Here is a 27,934-nt window from a genome sequence, read left to right as displayed (position 1 = left end):
AAGCTGACGTTTCGGGCCTAGACCATTCATCAGAGCTCTCCGATGAAGAGTCTAGGCCCGAAACGTCAGCTTTTGTGCTCCTGAGATGCTGCTTGGCCTGCTGTGTTCATTCCAGCTTCACACTTTATTATCTTGGATTCTCCAGCATCTGCAGTTCCCATTATCTCTGATACAAGATTAATCTCTGATTTCGGCTGTGGAATGTCGGTAGCTGTGTTGTTCGGATCAATGGCCTCTCGATGACCTAGGAGAGACTGATTGTAGCTTCCTGCTCCCTGAATTAAACTGGGAGGCAGTGGGTGCCACAATCAGACTACGTGGCTCTCAGTTTGACGGGATGCTCATGAAGTGCAGGCCTGCGAAGTGAAGGGAAAATTGGAAGGAGAGCAGTCCTCCTGACCGCTTCCATGCCTTCCAATTTTAGGGTTGACATTAGGGTTTAGCAGGCGATTTACCGAGTGAATGAAGAATGGTGCTGACTATACGACACATAACACGCGTATACCCCAGTGGAAAACATCCTAAGGCGGAATTTCCTTGTTTGAAATGCATCCTGCAATTGCTGTGACGTTGTGTTAAAAGTAACATGATCACTTCACAACAACAGAAAAGGGGAGGGGGCGGTGAATGATATGAAAGATAGTTATATCTCTGGCGAGCCTTTTGTCTGCAGGAAGGTATCTTACAAGTGGGTGTTCTAGCTTTATAGGCAGTGTCGCTGTGACTCTTGTTTTAAATCTCAGCGCTGCTCGGAATGGATGAGGTCACTTTCTTGTCACATGATATCTGCAGCAGTGATACAATGACTCTCCCTCTCGGTTTGTGCTATGGGAAGCACTCGCCCTAGTACTCTCGACATTGGCTGGGGCCGGTCGATGAGGGCCGCCGGCTGGCCGAGCGAGCTGTCAATCAGCCGCTATCCCCACCCACCCGCCCCCTCGGCCAGGCGAAGTTCGGGGCTGCTTGTACAATGCAGCTGGAGTGTGGCTACTGGCCAGGAGAGGGGCTGGAAAGGAGACACACTTAACACATACATAGAAAGAGGAGCCAGGCACGCAGTGGGAAAAGTGACTGAAGGGGAAAGGCACAGAGTTTTTTTTAAAAAAAAGAATTGCCATTCACCTCCGCCTGCTGCATGGGGAAGGGAATCCAGATGTGGAAAAACTCTCGTGTTTGAACCTAACTGAGAGTGTGGGCAGCGAGGAATTTGTGCATGTTGTCAGAGAGCTCGTCCTCCTGACACATCCAGATCCGTCGGAGAGGAAAGTCGCCGCCAGTTTTCCTGTTAAAATTAAAAGCTTTTGTTTTTAGCTGTTTTGCTTTTTGTTCACGGGTTGGGCGGGGGGGAGGTGTGAGGTGTGGAATGCATTTGTTTGAGAAGCACAGAACAGGCTGAACATGTGGAAAATGGCACCTTTGCCATGCCCTGGTGGGAAGGTGTTGCTGAGGCAATGAAGCTGCCGCACCATGGCCAATGGAACAGGTCCGAGGAGTATGCTGAAGTGCGTGGTGATCGGAGATGGAGCGGTGGGCAAAACTTGTTTGCTGATGAGCTACGCGAACGATGCTTTTCCAGAGGAATATGTGCCCACTGTGTTCGACCATTACGCGGGTAACTATTTTCTTTAGAAATGTCTAGCTACATTTCTTGTAAAAAAAGGTGTAACTTTTAATTCGTCTTTTTTTTGTTTCCGAGTTCATCCCAGCTCTTAAAGCTTGAACGCGAACTTTTTGGGAAAGTTTCAATAAAGTTTCACTGTCTGGCCATAGTCTTTCAATCAGACGTCTGTCTTTTGGATGCATGTTCCATCCGCTATTAATTAGAAACATTCGCTACATTACTGTGCCAATTACTGTAGTATTTCCATATAACTAGTAATATATGTATCCTTTTCCTGTTTGACCAGTCACTGTCACCGTGGGAGGTAAACAGTATCTTCTTGGACTTTATGATACTGCAGGACAGGTGAGATTTTAAAAATAAAAACAAACGTTCTGTTCTTATCTATGTTGGATGATGTGTCTTTTAGTGTAGGGAAGTTTAGCAATCTCTAATAACTATCTTATGACAGAATGTGACACATGACTTATTTTCTTAGTCTGAGTGAAAATGTCTGTTTCTGTTTTATTTGAGCTGATTTCCCTGGGGAAGGTTTTTAAAGTTGGGATGGCTCTTTTATGTCAATGTCCCAAACACAGTTGGAAAGGAATGGCAAGCTCACAGCATTGGCCGACTCTACTGCCCAAACCACTGCACCATTCTCCCCCCCCCAACCCCCCCTAGCAATTTGTGGTGAGGAAGAAATAGACCATGAGTTGTGAATGACTGTTCACTTTGCAAAACTGAAACTCCCCATCAAACCGCCTTGTGTCAGTGTTGTGAAATTGCTGGATTTGTTCCATAGACACAAATTGAACTCCCCACAGCCAGTTATTGCTGCTATTTCACACCATAAGGATATTTTGTGAACAAGATGTGTGTTTCTGCAATTCAAATTCAAGTATTTAGGGTCAGAAAAGAGACAATCGAAAACTTGGGGAGTCTCACCCCCATAATTAGTAAATTGTTCTAAGAGTTTGTTGCTTTGAAATGTTCCTTCTTGCGTTTTCTTAATAAAATCTTACTAGTTTTCTCTCTGTGTAATTTAACTCATAATTTACCTTATTTCCTTCTCTATCCTTGGCTTTATTTATTTTTCTATTGATAAATTTCAGTGGATAAGGAGATAGACTATTGACCCCATCATTCACCGACTCTCCAGATGTCCCATTTGCACTTTCAGCTCTTTGGTGCTCAAGAATGTTTTGAGCTGAAGTTGAGGAAAAATACCCTTTTGATAATCAGGGTAGCTTTTATTTTCAAATTGTCGTTTGCCAAAGAAATGCCAAGAAAGTTGGATGATCATGATGGCAGCACATTAAGTCAGAAAGATATTAGGATTTTATAAATGTACATTTTTGGATTTGAGTTTCTTGTTAATTTGTGCAAATAAACCTTTTTGTTTTACTTTGTATGAGCCAGGTTATGCTATGGATAGGTATTAGTATTTGTCAGCTACTGAGTTCAAATTAATAGATAAATGCTTTGGGTAAAAAGGTAAGTTTTTATATGGGGGTGGGAGGAAGAATTGTAAATTTTGAAAATTGCACAAGGAATTTGTGCTGCATGGACACTTGCTGGAGATTAAATCATTCAATCAAATAAATGACCATGTGAGCTTTTATATAGTCAAAGAACTTTAAAAAAATCAGATATCTAATATTTTCCCTGGTATTGTTCAACCTGAGATCAATGACCAGTATGCTCCAGCTGTGTTTTTACTGTTTCCATATTTGCTGTGAATGTGGACAATTTTCCCCTTTTTATGTACAATTTCTTAAATTATCCAATATTTATTGGAAATGTTAGTGCTTCTAATCTATGTACATTCAAATTGAGACTTTTTAAAATGAAGAATACAGTCTGCAAAAATGTAACCTTAAAGTAAATGCAGCTGCCTGCTACCTGTAACATGTAATTGTTACAGTACAAACAGGCATAGTTATATTTTTAGCAGGTAATGCCAAGTTAGTTGTTCAGTTGCTCAAGAAATTGGTTCTATTAAACTTCTGATTATGCTCATTTTAATTGGCATAATTCTTCATTAATTCTCCTAAACATGGCCTTTTCAAATTTAAAACATTGCATTTTATTTGGGTGGAAAGTTTAATACTTCCTTGAGTTATCAGCAGTACTTGATTAGTATTGTAAAGAACATTTTTTCAAAACAAATAAATTTGAAGGTGGTAATAGTGAAGTCTGCAGCTCTAGACCCATCATGTTTTGGTCTTCATTTGTGACACATGGACTTGTGTTGGCTATTCTAGTGACTTTGGTCAGTTTATATGCTCAGAAACTGTGGGAGTCCGTGTATGACTTTACCCCTTGCAATCATTCATGAAGGAAGACTGGATCCACTTGTGATTCAAAGTTTGACAACCTGCACTTTAAAATACTACATTTTAAGCAGACTGCCTGAACAATACAATACAATTAGATTAGCAATGCTAGACTCTGGGTGAATTTGAATCTTGAACAAGCAGAAAACTTGGGGGAGGGGAGGAACACTTGTATAGATGAATTTGGGGTAACTCCACTCTCAAATTCTCTACTCGTTTATTCTGGTCCAGCTGATTCTATCTGAACTGTACTGAAAATAGTCCAGTAATCTAGTGGAAATTGTATCCACAAATTCTTTTTCTTCAAAAAGTTTTCTCAGTTAAAATGAGGAAAATCGGGAGTGTTGCAGCAGGCATTCAACACATTAGAAGGTTTCCTGCTGAAACTGGATTCTAATCTATTAACATCTGCAGAAAGCATGGTCTTGGCTGGTTTGTGGGGTGATTAGAAGGGGCAGTGAAAGTTGATTAGTGATATTTTTATATACCAATATCCATATCCTTGTGTTGCAATTTGAAAAAAATGAAATGTTTGGGAACTCGTGTTTCTTTTTTCCCAAAGAAGATGTATTTCTGTTGAGAGTAGAATGTGTATATACTGACTAACTATAATTACTGAATAAGCTTGATAATTGTACTACTTTGGGGTTTTTTGCAATTAATAAAACCTTACATTCACTCTTTTTGTGTGTAAAATACTTGTTAAACACTGCTTCACCAAGTCTTCCCTCCCCTAGCTATCAATGTATTGACATTTTGATATTTGTTGGAATGCAACCACATGCTCGCCATCTATTTTTGTCAGGCAGATGGTTTTGATTGACTCACCCTGCCGTGATTAAGAGTACGAGCATGAAAGCAACAGATGGTCAATTACTTTACAATTGGTAGCCTAACAATTTTAAATTCATATATTCTACTGCAAATTTCATTTCCTTTTAAGCTAAAAAATTAAACTTTATAATTTCTATATTAGAGAATGTTTATGTAAGCTTTAATATTTGTGCATTGTGTTTCAGAGCAGCCTTATCCCTAAAAACTAATGGTTTTATTTTTCACCACTCTTCCAAGTTAAGCCTCTGAGAGGGGTTTTAAATATCTTTCTTTGAAGTGGATAGCTTGTGCTTGCAAAGCTTTAAATCTTGCGTAGCCTTTAAGCTAACTAAATGTGCCTTATTTTTATTTTTGCCAACTCTGTAGGAAACTTTTAAAGCAAGTCCATGTAAACACCACAAATTCAGTTCTAGATGTTTTAAATTATGTTACATTTAATTTAATATCTAAATGCAGCTTTAATACCATTCCAGTTACAATAGTTTCAATCACTAGTCAAAACGTTGAAGTTGTGAGTTGAGACTCAGTTTCCTCCAGTAGCTTCTGCTCGTGGATTCCATAGTCTATAATGTAAATGAATTAAACAGATACTGTTTAGAGGAAATCCATAGTTAATTTGTCCTTCTTCCCTTCAGTACTAGTTAGATGCAAAAACAGAAACTGTCAGACCACATCAATGATTGTTCCCTTGATAGAAACTATTTCTTCGGCCAATCTCTCCAAGTCCAAATAATTGATATTAATTTAAGTCTTAATGGGCTAGGACAAAGCTTAACTAACTGAGTTTTAATAACATTAAATTGTATTTTTTAGTGGAAGAATTTGAGTATTCATAAATTTTAAAATTTAATAAATACGCAAGAGTGAATGGACTGTGCACAAACTTTTTTCAAAATAACATGAATACGTTGTATTCATGGATAAACAGAATTTAAAGTATTTGATATATGTTTTTAATATCACTTCTTTTCTAACTCAAAGTTTTTGTTTGGATAGCTTAAGAATAATCCTTTAAGGACTTACTTTGGGGCTATGCAATGGTATTACAGTTGCCTTTGGTTTTATGTAGACCAATGAATTTTAAAACTTGCAAAATGTTTTAATGTCTTCAGTAACTTATTTTGTAATGTAAGAGCAGTTTATTTCTTGTTATAATTGAGTTATCAACTTGTGAAATGTGGTTAGGTAAGCAGCAGCTCCAATCCTACAGACAAGTCTGAATAATGCTTAAAGAAGACCACTTATTGTAATGCTGTCAGGCTATAAACCCCCAAACCTTACTCTTTGGCCAGGAAGCAGAATGAGGTGTGTTGTAGAAATCCAAATAGTTTTATCCTTGGCTGCAGACTATTCAACTAGAGGAAAATACTTTTGACTACTCAAATGTTATGAGCCATGCGTCCAATATCAATTTTACTTCTGTTCTTCATTTTCCCTATTTGGAGTTACGTATCTAATTTCAGTTGAGCAGTTTAGATTCTAAGAATATTGTCTTCTCATGAAATCTTTCTTGTAAGAGCCTTTGGATGTTTTTATTTCCTCTTGGTACCTAGCCCTGAAGCTGAAAACCCAAATGCAAGAATTGGGACATTGTGCCAGCTTATCTAATCAGACAGCCACCACTCTGCTGGCGTGAAATATCTCATTGGGCAATACTGTTAAAACTCTCTGGTTAGTCAAAATATTCAGTTGGTACCTGCTCTCCAGTAATTTCTATTATTTTATGTATTTGATTGATACGCAAGTCTCATGTTTCAGACCTGTATACATGTGTATGCTTCTGTATTTCCCATTATGAAAAATTGACTTGTCTGAAACAGTGCCATTAGAAGAGTGAATGCACAATTTGTAACTGTATACTTATCATACAAAATATCCTGAATCCTTATTTTGAGACAATTGTTTAATGAAAGCAGAAAGTGGTAGAAGGAGATGGCATACAAATCAGTCAGTCTTGTAAAATGAAAGAAATGGTATTGAGTATTGACCATTCAGTGAAAGGAGAAGTAACTGAAACATTAACTTCTTTCTTTAAAGATGCTCCATTCTTCCAGCACATCCTGTTTCTATGGCATATTTCTAACGTTTGCAGTTTTTTCTAACATTTACAATTACTTGGCTCTGTTAGGAAGATTATGATCGTCTGAGGCCTTTGTCTTATCCAATGACTGATGTCTTCCTGATCTGCTTCTCGGTGGTGAATCCAGCCTCATTTCAGAACGTACGGGAAGAGTGGGTGCCTGAACTTAAAGAATATGCACCAAATGTTCCATTCCTGTTAGTTGGAACACAGGTACCTCAATTTTGAAACCTAAATAACTCATCTGCCCAACATTTATCTAATGTATACAGCTTAAAAATAGGAACTATTAGCAAACTTTGTTAAGCTTAGATTAGTGATTATTTCCTATCCTTACAATTTAGATTCTGGGTACTACTCCCGCAGTTTTAGTCAAATAGTGTATTGCATTTTCTTAACAGCTCTGATTTCCCAAACAGATGTTCCTGGTTTGTTGACTGGCGTAACTTGAAATCACTTGGCATGAGAAGGATAAGGTTTGTTAGATCTAGTGGGAAGGGCAATTACTTAAGTCTGCATTTCCCACGTTACTTACCTTGCTGAGTTGCCCTGTTGTAACTTTGCATTAGTTAAACATGAAACAGCATTTGTTACAGTTGGTCTATTGCCTGGACTGTTCAACTTTGTCAGATCAAAGAGATTTTTGGGAAGGAGGATGGAATAATAAAAATGAGTAAAGCTCAGCTTGTGTTTTTACAGTGGAACTTGTAGGAATTATAACTCAATGGGAAAAGTAAATAAGCCTAAACTTTTCTTTGTCTTTATCATATCATTATTCTTTTAATAACAATTTTTCAGATGTGAGTGCGGAAAAATACCATAGATTTACTTAAATTTACTTAATAAATGCTCCAGAGCATCTTCAAATCATGTGCATATGACACCTAATATTGATTAATATAGCACATCTTTAAATCAAAAGATGGACAATAAACCTTCAACAATGCCACAACCTTAGCTTTTACTGGAGTTAGCTAATTAAGTTTTGTTTTGTGGGCAACTTTTATACATCTGTTTATATGGGCAAGATGAAAGAAATTGCTAAATGACAATGGAGGTAACTTCTTTAGCAAAACTACTTCAATTTTTAGTTTTCAATTAATGGCCTGCTGATGACAATAACATTTGAAATTATAGTTTGTATTGAATTGGTCATTTGACAAAAAAGTAATTTATTTTGGAAATCCTCTGAGCTTAGTTGAACAAAAACATACGGCAAGATGTATTGGATGTGAGTTTGCTCGCTGATCTGGAAGGTTAGTTTTCAGACGTTTCGTCACCATTCTAGGTAACATCATCAGTGAGCCTCCGATGAAGCGCTCGTGTTATGTCCCGCTTTCTATTTATCTGTTTAGGTTTCCTTGGGTTGGTGATGTCACTTCGTGCATTGATGTCAATGACCCAAGGAAACCTAAACAGATAAATAGAAAGCGGGACATACCACCAGCGCTTCATCGGAGGCTCACTGATGTTATCTAGAATGGTGACGAAACGTCTGAAAACTAACCTTCCAGATCAGCGAGCAAACTCACATCCAGAACCTCAACCTGAGCTACAAATCTTCTCAAAACTCACTGGCAAGATTTATGTTTTATAAATTGGAGCATAAGTAAGATACGAATTTACTTGATTTTATTTTTGCGTTATTGTAGATTAATGATATACATTAGATTTTTTTGACATCATGATATCAGATGCAAAGCACTAGATTATGGAAGAGATCTTGCAAGATTTAAGATAGTTGATGTAGCATAGGGCAACAGCTTTTGATGTAGCGATAAAATTGCTGTCTGTGTCAAAAGCTTAAAGATTTGGGTCTTGTTTCAGCAACCCCGACAAGAGAAGTCCAGGATGTGTTTGTTCAATAATGCAGTGGCATCCAGTGGATATGTGCACTTACACAGAGTGATCAATAGTTCGGTAATAGTATTCCCGCCTTTTGAATCAAAATGGTTGAGGTTAGCACAGAGTCCGGATGACTTGGTAAATGAAGGCAGTTCTGAATACTGGATGTGAGACTTGAAATAGGATCTAGCCTAAAAAAGAATTCAACAAGCAAATATAGTGCAGGCAACATGCTGTGAAATTGGATTAGTATATTCTATTAAGTTTGAAGAAACCACTAAATTGTATTTGGTATTCTGCTTGGGACTATACATGATATGTGCACTAAAATTCTGACTGATTGGATTATAATTAGAAGTCACCCTTCAATGGGTGTGTTGGTGTTTAATAAGCCATGACTTAATGGATTTGAGGGATCCATTCTTAAACAGTACATTAAATTCTTAATATTATCTACGTATCTGTTGACAGTGAGGGAAATTTAGAATGTACATGATGCATTTTTGTTTTGGTTAGCTAGTGTAGCAATTGGAGAGGGCTTGTAACAGGTTACCTGAATAGACTCTTAGTGTCTAGATGGAGTAAGAATGAAGATGGTTCAATATTTAAATTTCAATCCTATGGATAAGTTAGTAATAAAAGGATCTAGAATGAGAAGGAACAGATATAAAGAAATGTGAAAAGAATCTTTTTCAACCGGTGAGTAGCTGAAGTCTGAAAAACATGGCCTGACATGTGACAAAGGCAGGCTCATTTGAGGTATTCAAAAGAGCTCGAGTATTATTTGAATGAAACAATATTTGTGGCCTTGGGAAAAAGTAAAAGGATGTACCAAGTCATAAATGCTCATTCAGGCAGCCGGTGAAGAAGTGATGGGACGAATGGCCTGATTGTGCAATCTTGATAGTTCTGTGAAATATCATTGACCTGCTGGACCTATTTTCCTTTCAAATAGCATAACATTAACGAGAAGGAACTAGAAACCAGATCAGGAGACATTTTAACTTGACAGAGAAACATGCTTTTTCTAGTGACAGACCTACAGAGGAACTTTGTTTCTAGATCCAACTACTATTTTGCTCTCATTCAATGTGTCTTTTTTTTTTAAAAAGAACAAAAAGTACTTATCTGTATTACGTTGGAGTTTGAGGGAGTTTGTTATGCACAATTTTGCTTGCTTCCTTTGAAATGCTTTGAGAAATGAAGTTGTGAAGTTGTTTGTATTTGTTATCATACTACATTTCCTTTCTTGGGGGTCTGTTCCATTATGAAAACAGCATATAACACATTAAATAGGAAAACTCCCACTTCCAACAAATGAAATGGGTTCTCACCAGTAGTAATAAAGACCATAGCCAGTAGACTGTGTTTCTGTGATGGTATGAGTATGAAAGGTATGTCCATGCAAGTCTTACAATGGAGGGCCAAGTCCACATCCAGACATTCAGAGAGGATAGCAGTCCAAAGGTTGTGGACTATTCTCACGTTGGTTACCCGTTTGCATTTGAGGGAGGAGCAATGATCCAACTTTGCAATAAGACGCAGATTATCTAACGTAGCTAACCCTGAGTCCTGTGCAGAATATTAGACTGAACAGTGGGTGCTCTGTAGGTCATTGTGTGTGTTTTTAAAGAAGTTTGCTTGTGTGGGATCTCCTATCCATTTGAAACCTTTGTCCTTCTAGGGTGGTAGACTGAGAGTTGAGGTGCTTCAGTTTACTGGAGCATTGCATGTTATAGACACCGCACAGTGGGTGGGCAATGTGGAATGTATGGCAAGGCTGCAAGTGGTAATTACCTGCACAGTATCCAATTATTGCAATTCCTGGCACTCCTACCTGCAGTGCTATGTGCACTCTTGATAAAGTTGAAATGCTTTGTTTAAACATGAGGTAAAGCCTTCTCTGATTATTTAACACACTGTAGTAGAAATGTGCTGGCACAGCTATAAAGGGACATCGCAGAATTCACCTATGGACATTGTTGAACCTAAAGGCGATGTGCTAGATTCAGAAAAGCTGAATATAGTGAACAGCAATGTTGATGTTGATATTCTGTCCTGTTGGGATGTGTATTTCCTGGAAGATGTGTGGCTCCAAAATAATAGGTCAGTTCTGTGGTTGTAACTCACTGGGACTAGGGCTGAGGGATTTGCCATGAGATCCTAAAGACTGGTTAGTTGTGTTTCCGCTATAAAGAAATCCCTGGCAATAATGACATCCTCTACAGAACTAGCCATGGTTATCTGGTCCTGTTTCATATGATCTCTCATTTTTCACCCTCGTGTGAAATAAAGGCTATCATTTGAAAACTTAAAATGGTGGGGGGCATTCAATTAGAAGTGGGGTTTGCTGATGAAATTACATTGGGGTGTAGGAAGTCTAATCTCAGCACAAAATCAAGGTCTGTTTTGCTACCTGTAGTAGTTTTTAAGTGATGAAATTGTGATAATTATATGCTTGAATGTGAAGCATTAGTTTCACAGAATATCCTATGCAGTCACAAGTTTAGAAACACAGATGTCTATTTATCATGGGGTGACAGGAATTTTTTCTCAGTTATAAATGGTGCTTGTGAATATATTCATGTCAAAATATTGACTCTAGTTTATGCAAATCAAAGATAAACACTGACACGTTTTAGTAATGAAGGCCTATGGGAGTTTTGTTTGGAAGAAATTATTCAAATGCACTTATTAGTAGAAGGGCTTTAGATATCATAGCATTACCTTCGTATCAAAAGCAGTTCTATTTTTACTTGAGTTTTATCATTTCAACTCTCCTACCTTCACATCATAATTCTTGGATACTTTTAAGATTTGTCCCTTTTTTTAAGGAACGAAGAGTGTTGGCGGGGAGAAAACTTAAAACTTTCAGTTGGGGTCATTGGCAGTGAAACAATATTTGAATTAATTCATTTGTGTTTGATGCATAAACTGATTCCAAGTGAACAGTATTCTGGGAGCCCATACCTACCCATGTGGATTTCTGCACCGTAGTAAACAACCCTGCAAAAGAAATAAAAAGTGTTGGGGAAGTTCGGCAAATCTGACAGAGAGAAACAGGGTTAATGTTTCAAGACCAAAATTACTGTTCTTTGAAGAAGTGTCATATTTGGATATGAAACGCTCACTCTGTATCTCTCTTCAAAGATGCTGCCAGACCTGCTGTGTTTCTCCAACATTTCATTTCACACTTGCAGCATTTACCTGTACTTTTATTTTCCAGTCAAGTTTGTGCGCAGACAGTTCTGGAGATTTTGACACTTGATGATCAAAGCAAGGTGTTTCAATTATACACACAGAAATCTACACTTGAAAGAGTATTCAACCTGGCTTTGCTTTCAAACACAATAATTGTTTCTTGTTCATGCTTGCTTTCATCGTTATCCAAAACAAAGAACATACTCTTGATATGAAATGGGCACAAGCCATTCAACTCCAACAATGCCTGAGTTAACGCAGAAGGCAAGCTTAGGAGAGAAAAAAAAATGTGTTAAGTCCTCCCATATATATAGTGAGTTGTTACTCAGTTCTAAAGAAAATTGTCACCATGGGTTTCCAAACTTGTGCTGATCAGTTGGCAGCCACATCAGTTTTGTGGCGTCACAAAGTCTAACACTTTTGATTAATCTTTTATAATCTATCCATGATGGTCTTGCTGGAGAAAATATTTATTAACTCAAGTTTTACATGTAAAGATTTACTGGGGCATTTGCATGATTAGCTGGTGAGTTAAGTGTTTAAATCTGAAAATTCTGATGAACAAAAGCTCATATGAAATTCTGTTACCCTGCTGTTGTGAAATTTGTAAGAGTATATTCAAAGTAACATTAACTCCTAAGTCTTGCCGTGTGGAACAAACACAAATGTCAGGGCACCCTGTAACATGACTAAAACAATAATGTAACAAAACAAAGTATGATGGCAGGAGAGCAAGCTGGTGAACTTTGATCGTGGTTATGGAAGAACATTGCCTAGTTGGTGTGGTTTGATTCTGAAAGCTGTCGATCCATACAGTCAAAATGTCAACAAAGTCGAAAACGTCTTTGTATTTAAAAAGACTGCTACATATTTAAGAACATAATTGAAAAAGCCAGTTCGGGATTGAATTATAATTATTGTGCATGCCCATATACTAAAGCATCAATTTCTGTTAGTAATACATGGGGCTCATTTGAATTTTAAAACTAATTGTTCTTCAATGGTGCAGATTTATTGCACGTTTCAGCACTTTTTATGATTTGCATTGCTGATTAATGTACTCTGACTTAGCCACTGAATATCTCTTGTGAAAATTCAAAAGAGAAATTACTGTATGGTGAATGGGCAGTCACCACTGATTCCATTGCATGGAATACTGGGGCATTGCTGAATTACCTATTGTCTTTTTTTCATGCACCCATTAAGCTTTGACAAAATCATGGAGATTTACGTTCGTATCAAATTGGGTGAACTTTTTGTATCGTAAATTTATTTTTTTTTAAAAAAGATTTATTTCCCACAAATGGGTATTCTGGAATGATGTGTGCTTTGCTTGTATCTGTACTGATCTCTCCATAAATTTGAAAAAAGTTCTTAACGTTTTAACTAGGGTTCATAATTGCCTTCCTTTCTTCGGATGTGTTCTGAATAGGTGAAGTAGACATTTTTGGATAATGAAATGTGAGGCTGGATGAACACAGCAGGCCCAGCAGCATCTCAGGCGCACAAAAGCTGACGTTTCGGGCCTAGACCCTTCATCAGAGAGGGCGATGGGGTGAGGGTTCTGGAATAAATAGGGAGAGAGGGGGAGGCGGACCGAAGATGGAGAGGAGAGTATAGGTGGGGGTGTAGGGAGGGGATAGGTCAGTCCAGGGAAGACTGACAGGTCAAGGAGGTGGGATGAGATTAGTAGGTAGGAGATGGAGGTGTGGCTTGGGGTGGGAGGAAGGGATGGGTGAGAGGAAGAACAGGTTAGGGAGGCAGAGACAAGTTGGACTGGTTTTTGGGATGCAGTGGGTGGAGGGGAAGAGCTGGGCTGGTTGTGTGGTGCAGTTTGTCCCCTCCCCCCACTGCACCACACAACCAGCCCAGCTCTTCCCCTCCACCCACTGCATCCCAAAACCAGTCCAACCTGTCTCTGCCTCCCTAACCGGTTCTTCCTCTCACCCATCCCTTCTTCCCACCCCAAGCCGCACCTCCATCTCCTACTACTAACCTCATCCCACCTCCTTGACCTGTCCATCTTCCCTGGACTGACCTATCCCCTCCCTACCTCCCCACCTGTACTCTCCTCTCCACCTATCTTCTTTTCTCTCCATCTTCGGTCTGCCTCCCCCTCTCTCCCTATTTATTCCAGAACCCTCACTCCATCCCCCTCTCTGATGAAGGGTCTAGGCCCGAAACGTCAGCTTTTGTGCTCCTGAGATGCTGCTGGGCCTGCTGTGTTCATCCAGCCTCACGTTTCATTATCTTGGATTCTCCAGCATCTGCAGTTCCCATTATCACTAGACATTTTTGGATACTGTTCATGTGTCTGACTACCAAAAATAGAATGAGGACTTAGCAGTTTAGAAATATTCTCTTGAAATTTCTGATTGTGTTGAACGATACACTTGAGCCTTTTAAAATGATCTCAATCTCTAGTCTACATTTTAATAATGGATATTTGGAAGTGATCACAAGGCAGATATCTGACAGAAGGGATCATATTTGCATACTTGGTTTAGAATGCCTTTGAAACTTGAAATTAGATTATAACCTTAAAATCATGAGCTGTATCTTTAGAATGCATAGCATTTTTGTTTTATATTCAGCCTAATGTAGACGACTTCTTTTGAAGTCTGCCTTTGTATTATAGATCCTAGTGCTGATGTGTCCTCAGTCCTTGACCATTATCACATGATGATAATTGACTGTGACATTCTTACTGCAGTTTAAAGGGGCATGCTGAGCAATCTTTGTCCAGTTCATATTGCAAATTTTAATTTTACATTTTAATGTTGACTTACTGCATTAATAGATTACATGTGGCATTTCACTTGCTTTCCCTTTGGCATAACTCAGAGGAGTTTTATGTATTTTAAGTGGAGGCATGTTTGGTTGTGAATTAAATGATTCCGGGCACAGCATGTACATTGAGAAATAGGGAACCAGATTTCAAACACTGGTCTCTGAAGCCATGTTACAATTGCCCTATGGGTCAGGTTATTTTTTGTCAGACTGTCTGTATCCTAAACATGGAAAATGTTTGTTATTTTGGAAAGCTTTCCAACTGTGTTCACACTCAAAATTAGATTTATTGTTTCAATCTTTCAAAACCATTTTTGATTTAAATCCATTTGTCTTTTTTTGGCTGTATTGAGTCATGCTTTCTCCTACTCTATGCAGGCCTATTTACAGAATTGCTGTAATATGACCATTGTCAATTTGTGCAAATGGAAGTACCATAATGTAACAGCCTTATCTTAAGTTTCATTGTCCTTTTCTTTGAAATAAGAATTGACAGCTGCCAATTTATTGACCAAATTTTTAGTGTTTTTCGGGGTGGTTGCGGGGGTGGGGGAATTCTAGTAATTGGGTAATTCAGTGCAACCTGCACTTGAATACTGAGTACATATTTTCTAAAATGTGCCCAGGTAATCTTTTATGATGTTTACAATACCAGTTCTCTTGAGTAGGGAATAAATGAGAGTACAATTGACTCTGGGATGATGGTACCTCTGTAAACTGGATGGATTGCATTAAAACAGAGCCAAGACTGAATGCCTTGCAGGGTGTTTTGCTATTGCTGTTGGGGAGGGATTAAGCTAACTTTGCCGGGATGTGGGAACTAGGAGAGGATATTATATAGTAACAGCAGGGTACACACAATGCTGAGAAGAGACAGCACTACAATATATAGAAGTAAGTTAAAGTGGATAAAGGTGATAGTATGAAATCTAAATTAGGATTACACTATATGTATATGAATGCATGGATAGGGTTCATAATGTTGGGGAGTTATAAGGCCAGGTTCCACATGAGGTTATGATATTGGAGCGATAATGGTTACCTGACTTAAGGGCAGGTCTATGTTAAATATTTCCTGTTACAAGGTATACATCCACCTACCTGAAGTACTCACTTTCCTGTCACCCTACCCCCTTGTACAGTAGATATATTTCAGTCACTGTCAAAGCGTCTTTGGGACCTATAACTGGGGGGCTAGTGAGATGGATTCTGAGATTTCAGAAGAGAACTGGATAAGTAATTGCAGGACCACGGAGATGAGGTTGGAGAACGGGACGAGCTGGGTAGCTCTTTCAGAAGCCAGTACCCACATGAAATGTAAAATTCTATGACTTAGAAACAACGGGAACATTTAAACAAGGCACTTTTGGTTAAGGAAAACTTTGCAGTACTAGAGAAAGATGTTTTGGAAGCTTCGAGGACAGAATCAATTTGGTTAGAACCAAGGAATAAGAATAATATAATTACATTGCTTGGTGTAACCTACAGAGTTATAGAATCCCCTACAGCATTTGGCCCTTGAGTCTATACAAACTGTCCAAACTACCAGACCCACGACTCCCCACAAACCCTGTAATCCTGCATTTCTCAATGGCTAATCTATTTAGCCTGCACACCCCTGGTCAATAGGAAGGTTGGTCATGCTAACTTGCCCATAATCTGCACATCTTTGAACTCTGGGAGGAAACCAGAGCACCTGGAGGAAATCCACGCAGACATGCGAACTCCACACATAGTTGTCCGAAGATGGGATCAAACCACCAAGCCACCATGTCACCCACCAAGTAGAGAGCTGATGACAAAGATTACAGTATTCTTCATAAATAGGAGCTAACTGTAACAGCAAGGAGGTTAAGCTGAACATACATGAGACACTGGTTCAAGGTCAGCCACAGGATTGTACGTAGTTCTGGGCAGCACATTTTAGGCAGGATGTGAAAGCATTGGGAAGAGTGCAGAAGAGGTTTATTTGAATGCTCTGGTGGTAGAAACTTCTGTTACAAAGATTGACCAGAGAAGTTATGACTGTTTCCCTTTGAAAGGGATAATGGGAGATTTCATAAAAAGTTTAAAATCATGAGAGGTCTGGACAATGGACAGGAAGAAATTGTTTCTGGTTGTAAAAGTATTGAGAGTCCAACAGCACGGATTTAAAGTGTTTTGTAAAATAAGTAAATGCAAGGTGAGAAAAATCTTTTTCACTCTGGGGTATGTTCATTTGAGGCATTTAAGAGGCCGTTGTTTCTATTTAAATAATCATCCTTTTTATTGAAAGGCAGGAATCTGGCACCAAGTGAAAATGCTCAGAGCTGGTGCAGACATGATGGGTCAAATGGCATTCTGCATTGTAACTCCATATCAGGCCATTCATTTCAGTCGGTGGGAAGATTTAAGAAATGATATTTTGGGACAAAATTAAAATCACTGTGGAAAAATGGTTAATTAGGAAAGCCTACAATAATTGAGGGGAAAATTGCGTTCAGCTAACTTATTTGAGTTTTTGAGATGACAGATTGCTGATGAGAATATTGTTGTTGTGTACAAGACTTAAAAGGTAATTTGATAAAATGCCACACAATATTGAGCAAATTTAGATCTTGTGGGACAAAAAGGACGTTGTCGATACATATTCATGTTGTTCAAGTAACAGGAAACACTTCGGTATACATTTCACTTTTGTGCTGCAGAAAGCTTTGTTGCGGAGCTCTCGGGTCGGTGTTAGGATCCTTGCTTTCGTTGCTTGTATATTTATTAATGATCTGGACCTTTGGGTAATGGCAATATTTCAATGTTCCAATGATATAAAACTAGGAAATATTGTGAATTGTGTGGAGGAGATTGTAGATTGAGAATATTGTAGAATGTCTGGGAAGACTTCAACAGATTGGTAGAATTGAGGGATAAGTGACATAAGAAATTTAATGTAGAAAGGTGTGAAGTGATTCAGTTTAGGTAGAAAGAATAAGAGACGAAGGTGCAATTGTGTAAGGGGGTGCATGAGTTTATACGTGGAGAAGTCATGGTAGGCAAGTTTTGAGTACAGAAAATAAAGTATTTAGCTTTATCAATAGGAGCACAAGGGAACAAAGTACAAGTTTTTAGGGCTGTTGTGGCATGATCTATTGTCCCTGTCTGTGAGCCAGAAAGTCTGGGTTAAAGACCCATCTTCAATGAGGGGTGTCATAACATGTCTGAACAGTTCAATTAACATATTTAAAATACTTTTTGGTCTCACCTTTTGGAGTATGGTGAACATTTCTGGGTATCACTTTAGAAATGGTGCAGAAATTATTCCTGAGAATTAGAGGAATGTAAATGGTGTAGAAAATGAGAGGAGCTAAGACTCAGAGAGGATGGTCAAGGGGAGATTTGATAAGGAATTATGCAAAACCATGCAGCAAAAGTCTACTGCTATTGGTGGTAGGACTGAGAACCAAAGGGCACAGATTTGGATAATTGGCAAAGGAACCAATGGAGGAAAAACATCTTCATGCAATGAATCGTTAAGATCTAGAATACATTGCGTACATGTAGAGGAAACAAGATCAATTTAAGCTTTCCCATCTGAAAAGGAAAACTTGCAGGGCAGTGAGGCAAAAGGCAAGGGAGTGGTATTAGGTGGATTGCTCACTCAGACATAATGGGCTGAAAGGTTTCCTCCCAGTGCTCGAACCATCCAAAGATTCCAAACATGTCTGAATATGCTAATGAGCAGAGCAATTTGGAATGTTAAAATCCTAGATTTGAACTAACAGTCCCTTATTCCATCGGTTTCATAATTCTCTAAGGGTAATACGTTTTGCTTAGCAACTGAATACTTTGCTTTTACCAAATAAAATAACTTCCATTCTATGGCATATCTATAATTTGCAATATTGCAAACTGAAAATTGTCATTTTCTTTTTTCAACTTTGTCGCACTAGTAGGTTGGTGATAAGGAAGGATTCAGAAAGATGGATACTCTAAGCTGTAGAAATTTACACTTCTGAACCGAAAACAAGTGCCAACTGGTGTGATTATTATTTCTAAGTCCTGGTTGCTCAAAAAAAAATGCAATTCGACCAGTGTCAGATTCACACCTAAGTGCCACGAATGAAGGACAGCATTAGGACCCATTCTGTGAAACCTATTTGAAAGAAAGTTTCAGAACACTCTTTTTCAGCAAAGCTCAGTTGTTTGAAATATCTGGACAATGTGCAAAAACAAACTTCTGAATTTGTCAAATTCATATTCTGTATGGATTGTTTTTCAGATTGATCTTCGTGATGACCCAAGAACTTTAACTAGACTAAATACCTTGAAGGAAAAGCCTGTGACTACAGAGCAAGGGGAGAAGTTGGCAAAGGGGGTACAGTGTTTCACTTGAGATCAGATTTTGGTGTTAAACTAAGTGTTAGTTTCTGAACTGGAAAAGCTAATGATTGAAGCATATTGAAACTTGTAAAATATTGATTTTTTTTTTTAAAAGCGGACCAGGATCTACTGTTCTGTCTTTTCCCTCTGCCTAGAGCAGCTTTATTTCTCTGAAATGTTAGACAAGCCTTTTCCTCAATACTTCGAAGGAATGTTAAAGCATTTGAATTTGATATTTTTTAAGCCTCCCATTTCCATCAAAACCACACGAAGGTTCAAAACTTCATTAATAGAGGATGTGTGGGCTGAGAAAAGAGCTCTCTATTCTCAGTTAGTCATTGTGGCTATTTATACAACCAAGTCTGCACCATGAACCTAAAAGTGGTGACTGTTAATATAAACGGGTCATTAGATAAAATGAAATCAGCAATCAGACTGCAGGCTACTTAGCAGTAGATGTCTGCAGAAATGAAGGAGTAAATCAAATTGCAGAACAAAATGTACTAAGTTTCTAGGCTCAGTCAAGGTTTGGCCTTAGACACAGAACGATGCAAGAATCAGATATTACTTCTAATTCTGTGCTTTTTCAACTCCATGGCTGTGAGCAATTAGCTTTAACTGGGGAACTGTTAGCATGTTTGTTTGTTTTTGCTCATCCTCTCCCATTTCCCTTGCCTCAGTTTGCTACCTATCCTCTTGGGTTTTATTTGCCAGTGACTCAGCTGGGCTTGAGCACAGTTGCGTTCCTCTTTTGCTGATATCTCATCACCTGATGCGATTTGCCAAAAAAGAATGTGATTATAGCCAGGATAAGCTTTGCCCTCAAAAGCAAAAGAACGAGCTTGCATCTTCTTTACTAGTTTCAAGGCAGTTTTTGACTGCTGACTGTGTCCCATTTGGTCAAACCTTACATCCCACAGTTTGAAAATTACTGCTGTATGTTCGGAGTGTAGTCATTTGGAAAAGTCACTGCAGAATAAGTAACTACCTTTTTAAGATGGGCAGTGAAGCAAACCTAAATAATTGCGACGCTGTGGTGATCTCGGTTAAATTATGAGGAGCTGAATTTTACATTCAGGTTGTTTTCTTCAATTAAAATTTTACAAATTAATATGTCTATTTCTGTCCAATTTTCTGCTGTCATTGCAAGAAAAGTTTGTAAAATGTAACTCCATTCTTATTCCCCATCTGACAGATTGGAGCATATTGCTACGTGGAGTGTTCAGCATTAACACAGAAAGGACTGAAGACTGTCTTTGATGAAGCCATAATAGCCATTCTAACTCCAAAGAAAAATGTTTTGAAAAAAAGACTTGGATCAAGATGTATAAACTGCTGTATGATCACATGAGTGAGGATACAGGAATAATAGCTGATCCAGCCCACTGAAGAACCCTCCAGCAACTATAAAATAGTGCTTGTATTACATATAATGAGTGTGCATTGCAGCTAAAGATGAAAGTAATCTAGATGCATCGTCAACCGCACAAGTTCTGTACTGTCTGGAAAATAATAGCAAATTGATGTCTATGGAGGAATTTATTTCCTTGGAAAGTACAATGTTAAAGATTCTCAGGGGTTGTTTCATTTGTAAAAGCTACAATCTCGCTTCCACACCCCACCCCCAAGTTAGGAAGCAAATCATCTGAGGCATGCCACAGAAAAACTTATTTTGTTCTGGCACATTGGCGTTCAAGAAAAGTACAGTTTTATTCTACAAAATGTAGCCTTGGAGGGATGCCAATTACCCACACAGTTCTGCATAGTTCGGAATGGAGTTGGTTTAACCAAATGTATTAGCCTTCTCAACAGCTGCTGAAATCATCTGCATTTGTACGTGAGGTGTTTCTTGTGCCAGTATATCCATAATGGCGCGACGACAAGACTGATACTGAATCCAAGTGTTGCTCCAAGTGTACAGGAAATTGGCCACACCTGTGAAAAGTAACAACCATAATGACGGGTTACACGTGAAGAAACCATTAAGCACAGATTTTAAAATGACGAGTTTTTTTTTTTGCCTAACCTGGCTTTAATCAAGCTAAAAGTGAAATCTGTATAACACAGTATCAAATTTGTTACCTAGTGCTGTTCTTTTTTTTGAAAATGGGGAACAAGTAAAACTAATTTTTGTAGTTTCATTTTCACCATTACAGCCATTTATACACACAGAACATTTCTTAAAAATCATGACAAATTTCTGTGAGTTTCACCTACTTTAACATTCTTTAAATAAACTTGCCAAACACTAAAACTTGTGTACCACACCTGTAATAATCCAGGTCTTTCTTGAATTTAAAATGGTAGGAAACATCCTCCACTGTAGAAAATGTGAAATAGTGACATTAAGAGTTACAAGCTACATCAAAAATAAAATTTGATTCCTCCCCCACCACCTCCCTTTTCAGTGCCCAGAAATTGGATGCTGAGGATTCAACTTTGTAATGTTTGATACAAAATAAAATTTATTATTTCTGTGCATAGTGGTGTAAAATTATTTACCCCTGTTCATGCCAATGAATGGAATGCTCATTCTATTTTGCTGGTGTTCCTGACTGCAAAATAAAGAAAGCAACACAATTTTTCAGGAGGAGTAAAACAGCTATCAAAGATTAGAAAACCTCTTTGGCAATAAACAAGCTATGGTTTACAATGTTCCATTGAGACTGCTCTTTTATTTTAAATTATATTTAGGATAAAATACTACTAAAGGCAAGAATATTTGGATTTGGGTGATAAGACACAATTCTTACTTTGTAGGACTGATGTTTAATCTTAATTTGCTGATAATTTTTGACTACTTCAGTAGATAACCTAGTGGTACCAGATTCATCCTCTGATTTTGTTTGTTATGAAAGTTCTGATTTTTGTTTCTAAATTAAAGGAAACAGTCCTCTTTTCTTAATAGCTATGAAGTATGTGGTCTATAAGCAACCAGTACAGGAAATAAGACTGTTGCTCAGCTTTTCTCAATTTTATGTGGCAAAATTGAATAAACGAATGCAAAAATACTTGGTGAAAGTGAAGATTTTGAAACAATGGAACAACTTATTGCATATTAGAAAGGGGTAAGAGGAGGAATCACTGAGGATTTCACAGGAATGTTCATGTAACTGTGCTCATGAACTTGAATTGTAGGAAGTCACTAAAAAAGTCATCAGGACCAAACAAGCTGACTGTTAATCTACACAAAGTACCATTTGTCTGATTTCACTAATGCTCAATCTGTTCTCAAGAAATCTCATGATCCCATTTATAGACTCTAATGGTCTTTAATTCAAAGTTACATATTTAACTTTAAAAACTCTCACAACTTCTTAATTTTAAAGTGTGTGTCCTGCCATGTATTTGATTCAGTTTACTCAGTTTCCATCCATTCTTAAACTTAGTAGTTACTAGATTTGTCTTTCTCCAAAAATACCAAACCCCAAAAAATTATGGTACATTTCACAGACTTTTTTAAAATTGACAGGTCATCTGCCTCTAAATTTAAATGCTCAGAATAGAAAGCTTCTAACAATCTATTCTTAGGATATGTGTAGGTGACAAGGGCATATTTATTACCCCACCCTAGTGGCCCAAGCTGTACTGATGGGCTTTACTGAAGCAGTGCACTTATTGTGGTAAGAGTGTGTCCACAGTAGTATTGGATTGGAAACTTCAAGACTATGATCCAGCGCCTAAAAGATATTGTGCAGTTTGAAGCATAACATTATTTCCAAAACAATATTGCTCATTGAGCAATGACTGGTATTGGTCAGATTGAAGTGGGCCTTTTTAAGAGCTCTCAACAAGATGCTCAGATTGTTGTGTTGTATCTGCTCTAACCAACTCATGATTTGTTTATCAGGAGGCAGAATCAAATCTTACTTTTTTTTGTAAAAAGTACACTAAGCCTCAGACTACCCACAGCTGCAGAGAATCCTGTGGTTCTTGGTGACTTAAAAAGAATGAATTCACAGTAACCCTGAGAAATCCCCTTTTGCAGTAATGCTACTTACATAGCAGAAGTTTTACTGCAAATGGTACTGTAAAATCAATACTATAGTCAAAGCTAAAAGGCTTTAGAAAAAGAAATCTCATTTCTCACTTTTTGAAGAGTGACTGATTAAAATGCTTTAATTCATAACATCAAAGGCCCAACAAACTCCTTCCTCACCCCATGTGACATCAAACAACCAAGAGAAGCTAGCAGCTGTCCTCAAAAGGGTTAAATTTGCATACTTTGGCAGCTGATAGTGAATAGGGTGATTTGAGATTTCAAAAGCATTGAATAGTTTCAGGATGTGGAGGTTATTCAGCCCGTTACACCTGTGTTTTTGCAAGAACAACTGTGCAAGTCCCACTCTTCCCCCCCGCCCCCCAAACTTTTCTCCAGAGCTCCACATTTTTCTCTCCAGCTGCTTTCCCAATGCATTTGAGAGCCACAACTGAATTTATGCCAACACGAAGGCAGTGCTGAAGAAAACGTTGGTCCTTGTGCTGCTAACGTGACCAATTTTATGACAGTTATGCCTAATTTCTATATTCAGCCAGCTTGCTTGCTTAGTGGTTAAAGGCACTTATGCAGTCCTAAGCCCGAGCCGCTATAATTGGTCTCAGTCCCAAGCTCAGTATGAGTAAGAGATGTTTCTATTCCTGATCCTATCTTGTGACTCCACGGGAAAATGTGGATGTCAAGATCAGCCAAGTCCGGCCTGCAATGCAATTCATGGTTGAGAAACTTCGGGGCAGATCGTAAGAACAGTAATTTACGTAAAGTACTGATAAAGTCTGCTTTTAACAGACCAATAACTATACCTGCACAGGGAAGAAAAATCAGCATGTTGGAACAAAGCACCAGACAGACTGAATCTAGCTGCCACTGATCCATGAAGGTCCAACATGAAATCAATTTATGTAGTCTCAAGCCAGTTTCCGGATAGGTGTACAGTCACGGCAGAAAAGCTTTAAACGGTCATAAAGCAGCTAGTTTAAGAAATGGGGAAAACAAACCATACTGGTTTAAGAGACGTGTTAGGGAATTCTTTGAGGCACATTGTAGGAAAGTGAACACTGCATCTATATTTATTGTTTTGAGTAAAAAATATGTTTATTTACTTTAAAATAAAAATAAATCACTTCATTTGTGACCTCATTCCCATGTTGTCCAAAGGTTCCTTAAAAACAAAACTACTGTAAACAAATCAAACACTATTTGCAAAAACTGCCCTCATGATTCAAAATAGGACTTGAAAATAAGTTTCTTCCCTTCCCTTCCCTTCCCTTCCCTTCAAGAATCAACGTACCCTTTGTGCACTCAAACTCTGCATAGCCTTTACAAAAATAACAAGCATTTTGAGCCCTGATTCAATCCCACAACTGACTTTTGATATAATTTTTATGATAAATATTTACCTATCTATTTTTTGAGGTGGTTAGAGAAGAGAGATAAAGAAAAAGGCAAAGTATTTTTAGTGGAGATAGTAGGAACTGCAGATGCTGGACAATCTGAGATAACAAGGTGTAGAGCTGGATGAACACAGCAGGCCAAGCAGCATCAGAGGAGCAGGAAAGCTGACATTTCAGGCCTAGACCCTTCTTCAGAAAAACCAGGCCTGAAACAGGAGCATTTCCTGCTCCTCTGACACTGCTTGACCTGCTATGTTCATCCTATGCACACCTTGTTATCTCTTTATCAAAGTATTTGGAGTGTCAGCTTGCCAGGTCATTATACATTACCCAGCCTGTTGACAATATTTAATCATTTCCTCAAATCTAAATTATTCACACAATTTAAAAAAAAATCTAGATCATGTTGCTTTCTAAACTGTCAAAAGCCAAATAAAGTTATATAAATTTAATTCTAAAGACCAGATGCTGAATACTGTGCAGTCATCAGCAAACATCCCCACTTCTGACCTTATGATGAATGGAAGGTCATCGAAGAAGCCACTAAAATTCTCTATTTTTGATAATATTGTATCCATCATTACATATAACATTTAAGTTAAGGTTAGTTTTTTCTGAAGTCACTCAGGAAATAGGTGTTGCTGCCAGCGATAGTGTTAATTGCCCTTCTGAAGGTTTTGGTAAACTGCCTTCTTGAACCATTGCAGTTCATTCTGTGTAAGTACAGCCCCAGCACCATTAGGGAGGGAGTTCCAGGATTTTGACCTAGCAACACTGAAGCAAAGGTGATATAGTTTCAAGTCAAGACAGTGAGTGGCTTGGAGGTCAACTTGCACATCATGGTATTCCTAGATGTCTACTGTCCATGTCCTGCTAGATGTTAGTGCTTATCGGTTTGCAAGGTGCCATCAAATGGTGAATTTCTGCAGCTGTAGGTGGTACACACTGCTAGAACTACATGTCAGTTTTGGACTGAGTGAGTGTTTGTGGATGTTGTCCTAATCAAGTGAGTTGGTTTGTCCTGGATGGTGTCAATGATGTAATCCAAACTGAGCATCAGTGATCAATTTATTGCAAAGCAGGTGCTGCGTGAGAGCAATGTTAATGATACTGTCCATCAATTTACTGATAATCAAGAGCAAACTAATGGGACAGTAATTGGCTGATTGATTTGTCCCACTTTATGGGGAATTTTCCACAGGCCTGGATAGATGCCAGTGTTGTAGCTGCACTGGAGCAGTTTGGCTAGGGGTGCAGCAAGTTCTAGACAATATGAAAAACATGGTTAGAGTAATTTATGCACCCTCAAACGGTCATGAGGCACATCCAACTACTTGATCAACCTCATTGATCATATTATTTTGTCAATTATTTTGTTTTGAAAAACAATTAAGTCACACCCTCATCTTCCTCCTTCCATTGTCCACCAACGTACTGTAGCTCTGGCTAAGACATTTCAAAAGTAGGGGACACAATCTCAGAATAAAGGTAAAGTCATTGAGGACTGAAATGAGGAATTGTCTTCACGCAGGAGGGTGGTGAACCTTTGACACTGTCCAACTCGGAGGCTGTGGAAAGCTCAGGTTCTTAAGTAAGCTAAGGACAGTGACTGATATTTTCCCATTACTAATGATATTAACAGATAATAGATAGTTGAAGTAGCTGATCAGCCATGGTGCAGCAGGCTGAAGGGGCTGAATGGACTGCTCCTGCTATGTTATCCATACTGTACAAACATTCTTACATAAAATTTGCATGATGTTCCAAATAGTTAACAAGCTGGCCACTTAAGTCATGCTTATTTTTTGCACATTGATCACTGATATCTTTGTTAGCTAGTCAGATAGCTCAGCAGCAAAGTCTATGCCAGGAAATGCCCCCAAAATATTTGAGAATAGAGACACTAGACACCCAATCATGAAGACTTTTTCAACGGAGGCACAACATGAGCAACGAAAAGGAAATAGGGTAGCAAATTTGCTTCTCATTGCAGTCTACAGAACATGAGTGAAATTACTGTATAATTATTGTATACAATAAGATCTATACCTAGGGTGTAGTTTCAATTTCCTGGATTTTATAGCCTGTTGGAAGGTACAGTAGTAGAGTCAATTTTATTCAGATTTTTCTTTGGCATATGAACTGGATCAAAGAAGGTTTGATATTTTTCTCACCTTAACAATTGAACACACAGACACAGATGCAGAAACACACAAAACAATGCTACACTAGTCTCAGGGCCTGTTATGGGTTTAAGTTTCAGATGCCTAAATACATTTAGAAGAAAGACAACTACGGCATTCAGAAACATCCACGTTCACCTGAACAAAAATGCAAGTTGCGCATATTTACTTAAGAGGTTTTAAAAGCACAGTTAATCCAAACATAGATGTAGCTTATGTATTAAGAATTCACATTTGCTTTACTTACATGCTATGAGGAAATGCAAAAGTGCCATGTAATCAGTTTAACTGAAAACTAGTGTTGAGGTAAACTTAGCATATCCTTCCTGGATCTACCATACTTATAAATAATACATAGTGCAAATAAAACAAGTGGAAAGACATTGATATTTGGTTAAAATTTTAAACACAAGAAGTGCAACTAAAACACATTATGAGACAGAGTTCTTGTTAGGAGGTTTACTCCTTGTGTTAGCAAGAAAATAGATTCTTATGAACTGGGGTCAGAATGTTGTACTACAATGAGAGGTCGTCCAAAATGGATCTTTATTCTCTGGAGTTTAAAGGGTGAGAGGTGATCTCACTGAAACAAAAGGTTTTTAAAAAAGGGACCTGACAGGATAGATACAGAGAAATTGAAGCTTCTGTAATATCGAGAGCATAGGGGCATAGTCTCAGGATCTAGGAGGACTGAGATGAGAATTCTTTTTTATTGAAAGGATGGTGAATAAGTTTCCATTGTTACACACAATTAAGATTTCAGTAAGACAGATTTTTACCCTCTCAGGGAGTCAAGGGAGCTGGTGGCAAAGAGGAATTAAAACCAATGGTCAATGATCTCGTGAATGATACGGCACACAAGGAGCTGTATGGTATAATCCTGCTCATATCTCTTAGGTTGCATGATCTGTTTGTTTTTTTTAAAAAAAGAAATCAATCAATCTAATGCATTGCTAGTGCAAGACAAGATAACGTAAAGGAGCAAATGAACAAAGTGCTTTTAACATCGATCAGTTTATGGGAACTTTTCACCTATATCCATTGTCTCTTGTATATTTTCTACTGTAGCATATTTAAAGACTGCAATCCAGTTGTCAAAAATCTACAAAAGTGGATAGCTGCTCAGTTCCTGTCTCATGTGATTCACATGTTTAAGAAATAGTTAATGCACAAATTGGTCAGATTTATATTTCCTGCTGCTTTGTTAGTGGCTTTCGGTCCCAGGAACAAGACTTCTGCATTTTTGTAAAAATATTGTAAGGTAAAAAAAATGCTAATGAATTAATTAGAACAGTTTTCTTCCCAAGCCCTGAAGTCT

At 38.1% G+C, this 27,934-nt stretch overlaps 2 protein-coding genes across 4 annotated transcripts in view; one reads left to right on the top strand and one right to left on the bottom strand.

Moving 5' to 3' along the window:
• Positions 1 to 933: 933 nt before the first annotated feature.
• Positions 934 to 21,521, top strand: rhoq (ras homolog family member Q). 2 transcript variants are annotated; one of them, XM_048535825.2, is made up of 5 exons: positions 934 to 1,612; positions 1,908 to 1,966; positions 6,902 to 7,066; positions 18,942 to 19,037; positions 20,238 to 21,521. In XM_048535825.2, exons 1-5 carry the CDS (start codon positions 1,468 to 1,470, stop codon positions 20,391 to 20,393), a joined length of 621 nt encoding a protein of 206 aa, XP_048391782.1. In that variant the 5' UTR covers positions 934 to 1,467; the 3' UTR covers positions 20,394 to 21,521. The 2 variants fall into 2 exon arrangements, with proteins under 2 accessions (XP_048391782.1, XP_048391783.1); XM_048535826.2 differs by lacking the exon at positions 18,942 to 19,037.
• The window catches only part of pigf (phosphatidylinositol glycan anchor biosynthesis, class F), a 47,710-nt gene continuing 40,342 nt past the window's right edge, over positions 20,567 to 27,934 (bottom strand). The window contains exon 5 of one of the 2 annotated variants that reach the window (XM_048535824.2): positions 20,567 to 20,977. In XM_048535824.2, coding sequence (XP_048391781.1) covers positions 20,864 to 20,977 — 114 coding nt within the window. In that variant the 3' untranslated portion in view covers positions 20,567 to 20,863. Of the gene's footprint in view, positions 20,978 to 21,561; positions 21,598 to 27,934 lie in introns of those variants that run through there. The other variant, XM_059648609.1, reaches the window with a different exon arrangement.

This window comes from Stegostoma tigrinum, chromosome 9 (genome assembly GCF_030684315.1).
Source record: "Stegostoma tigrinum isolate sSteTig4 chromosome 9, sSteTig4.hap1, whole genome shotgun sequence".
Taxonomy (NCBI): Eukaryota; Metazoa; Chordata; class Chondrichthyes; order Orectolobiformes; family Stegostomatidae; genus Stegostoma; species Stegostoma tigrinum.
Note: the sequence above shows the minus strand (reverse complement) of the source record. Positions and strands in the feature narration are given on the sequence as shown.

What these genes read in the sequence shown, in the direction of transcription:
- rhoq (XM_048535825.2), top strand. Translation starts at nt 1,468, where the DNA reads ATGGCCAATGGAACAGGTCCGAGGAGTATGCTGAAGTGCGTGGTGATC. An exon ending in TTTATGATACTGCAGGACAG is followed by an intron (nt 1,967 to 6,901) that starts GTGAGATTTTAA and finishes TGGCTCTGTTAG; the next exon opens with GAAGATTATGATCGTCTGAG. An exon ending in GGGAGAAGTTGGCAAAGGGG is followed by an intron (nt 19,038 to 20,237) that starts GTACAGTGTTTC and finishes CCCATCTGACAG; the next exon opens with ATTGGAGCATATTGCTACGT.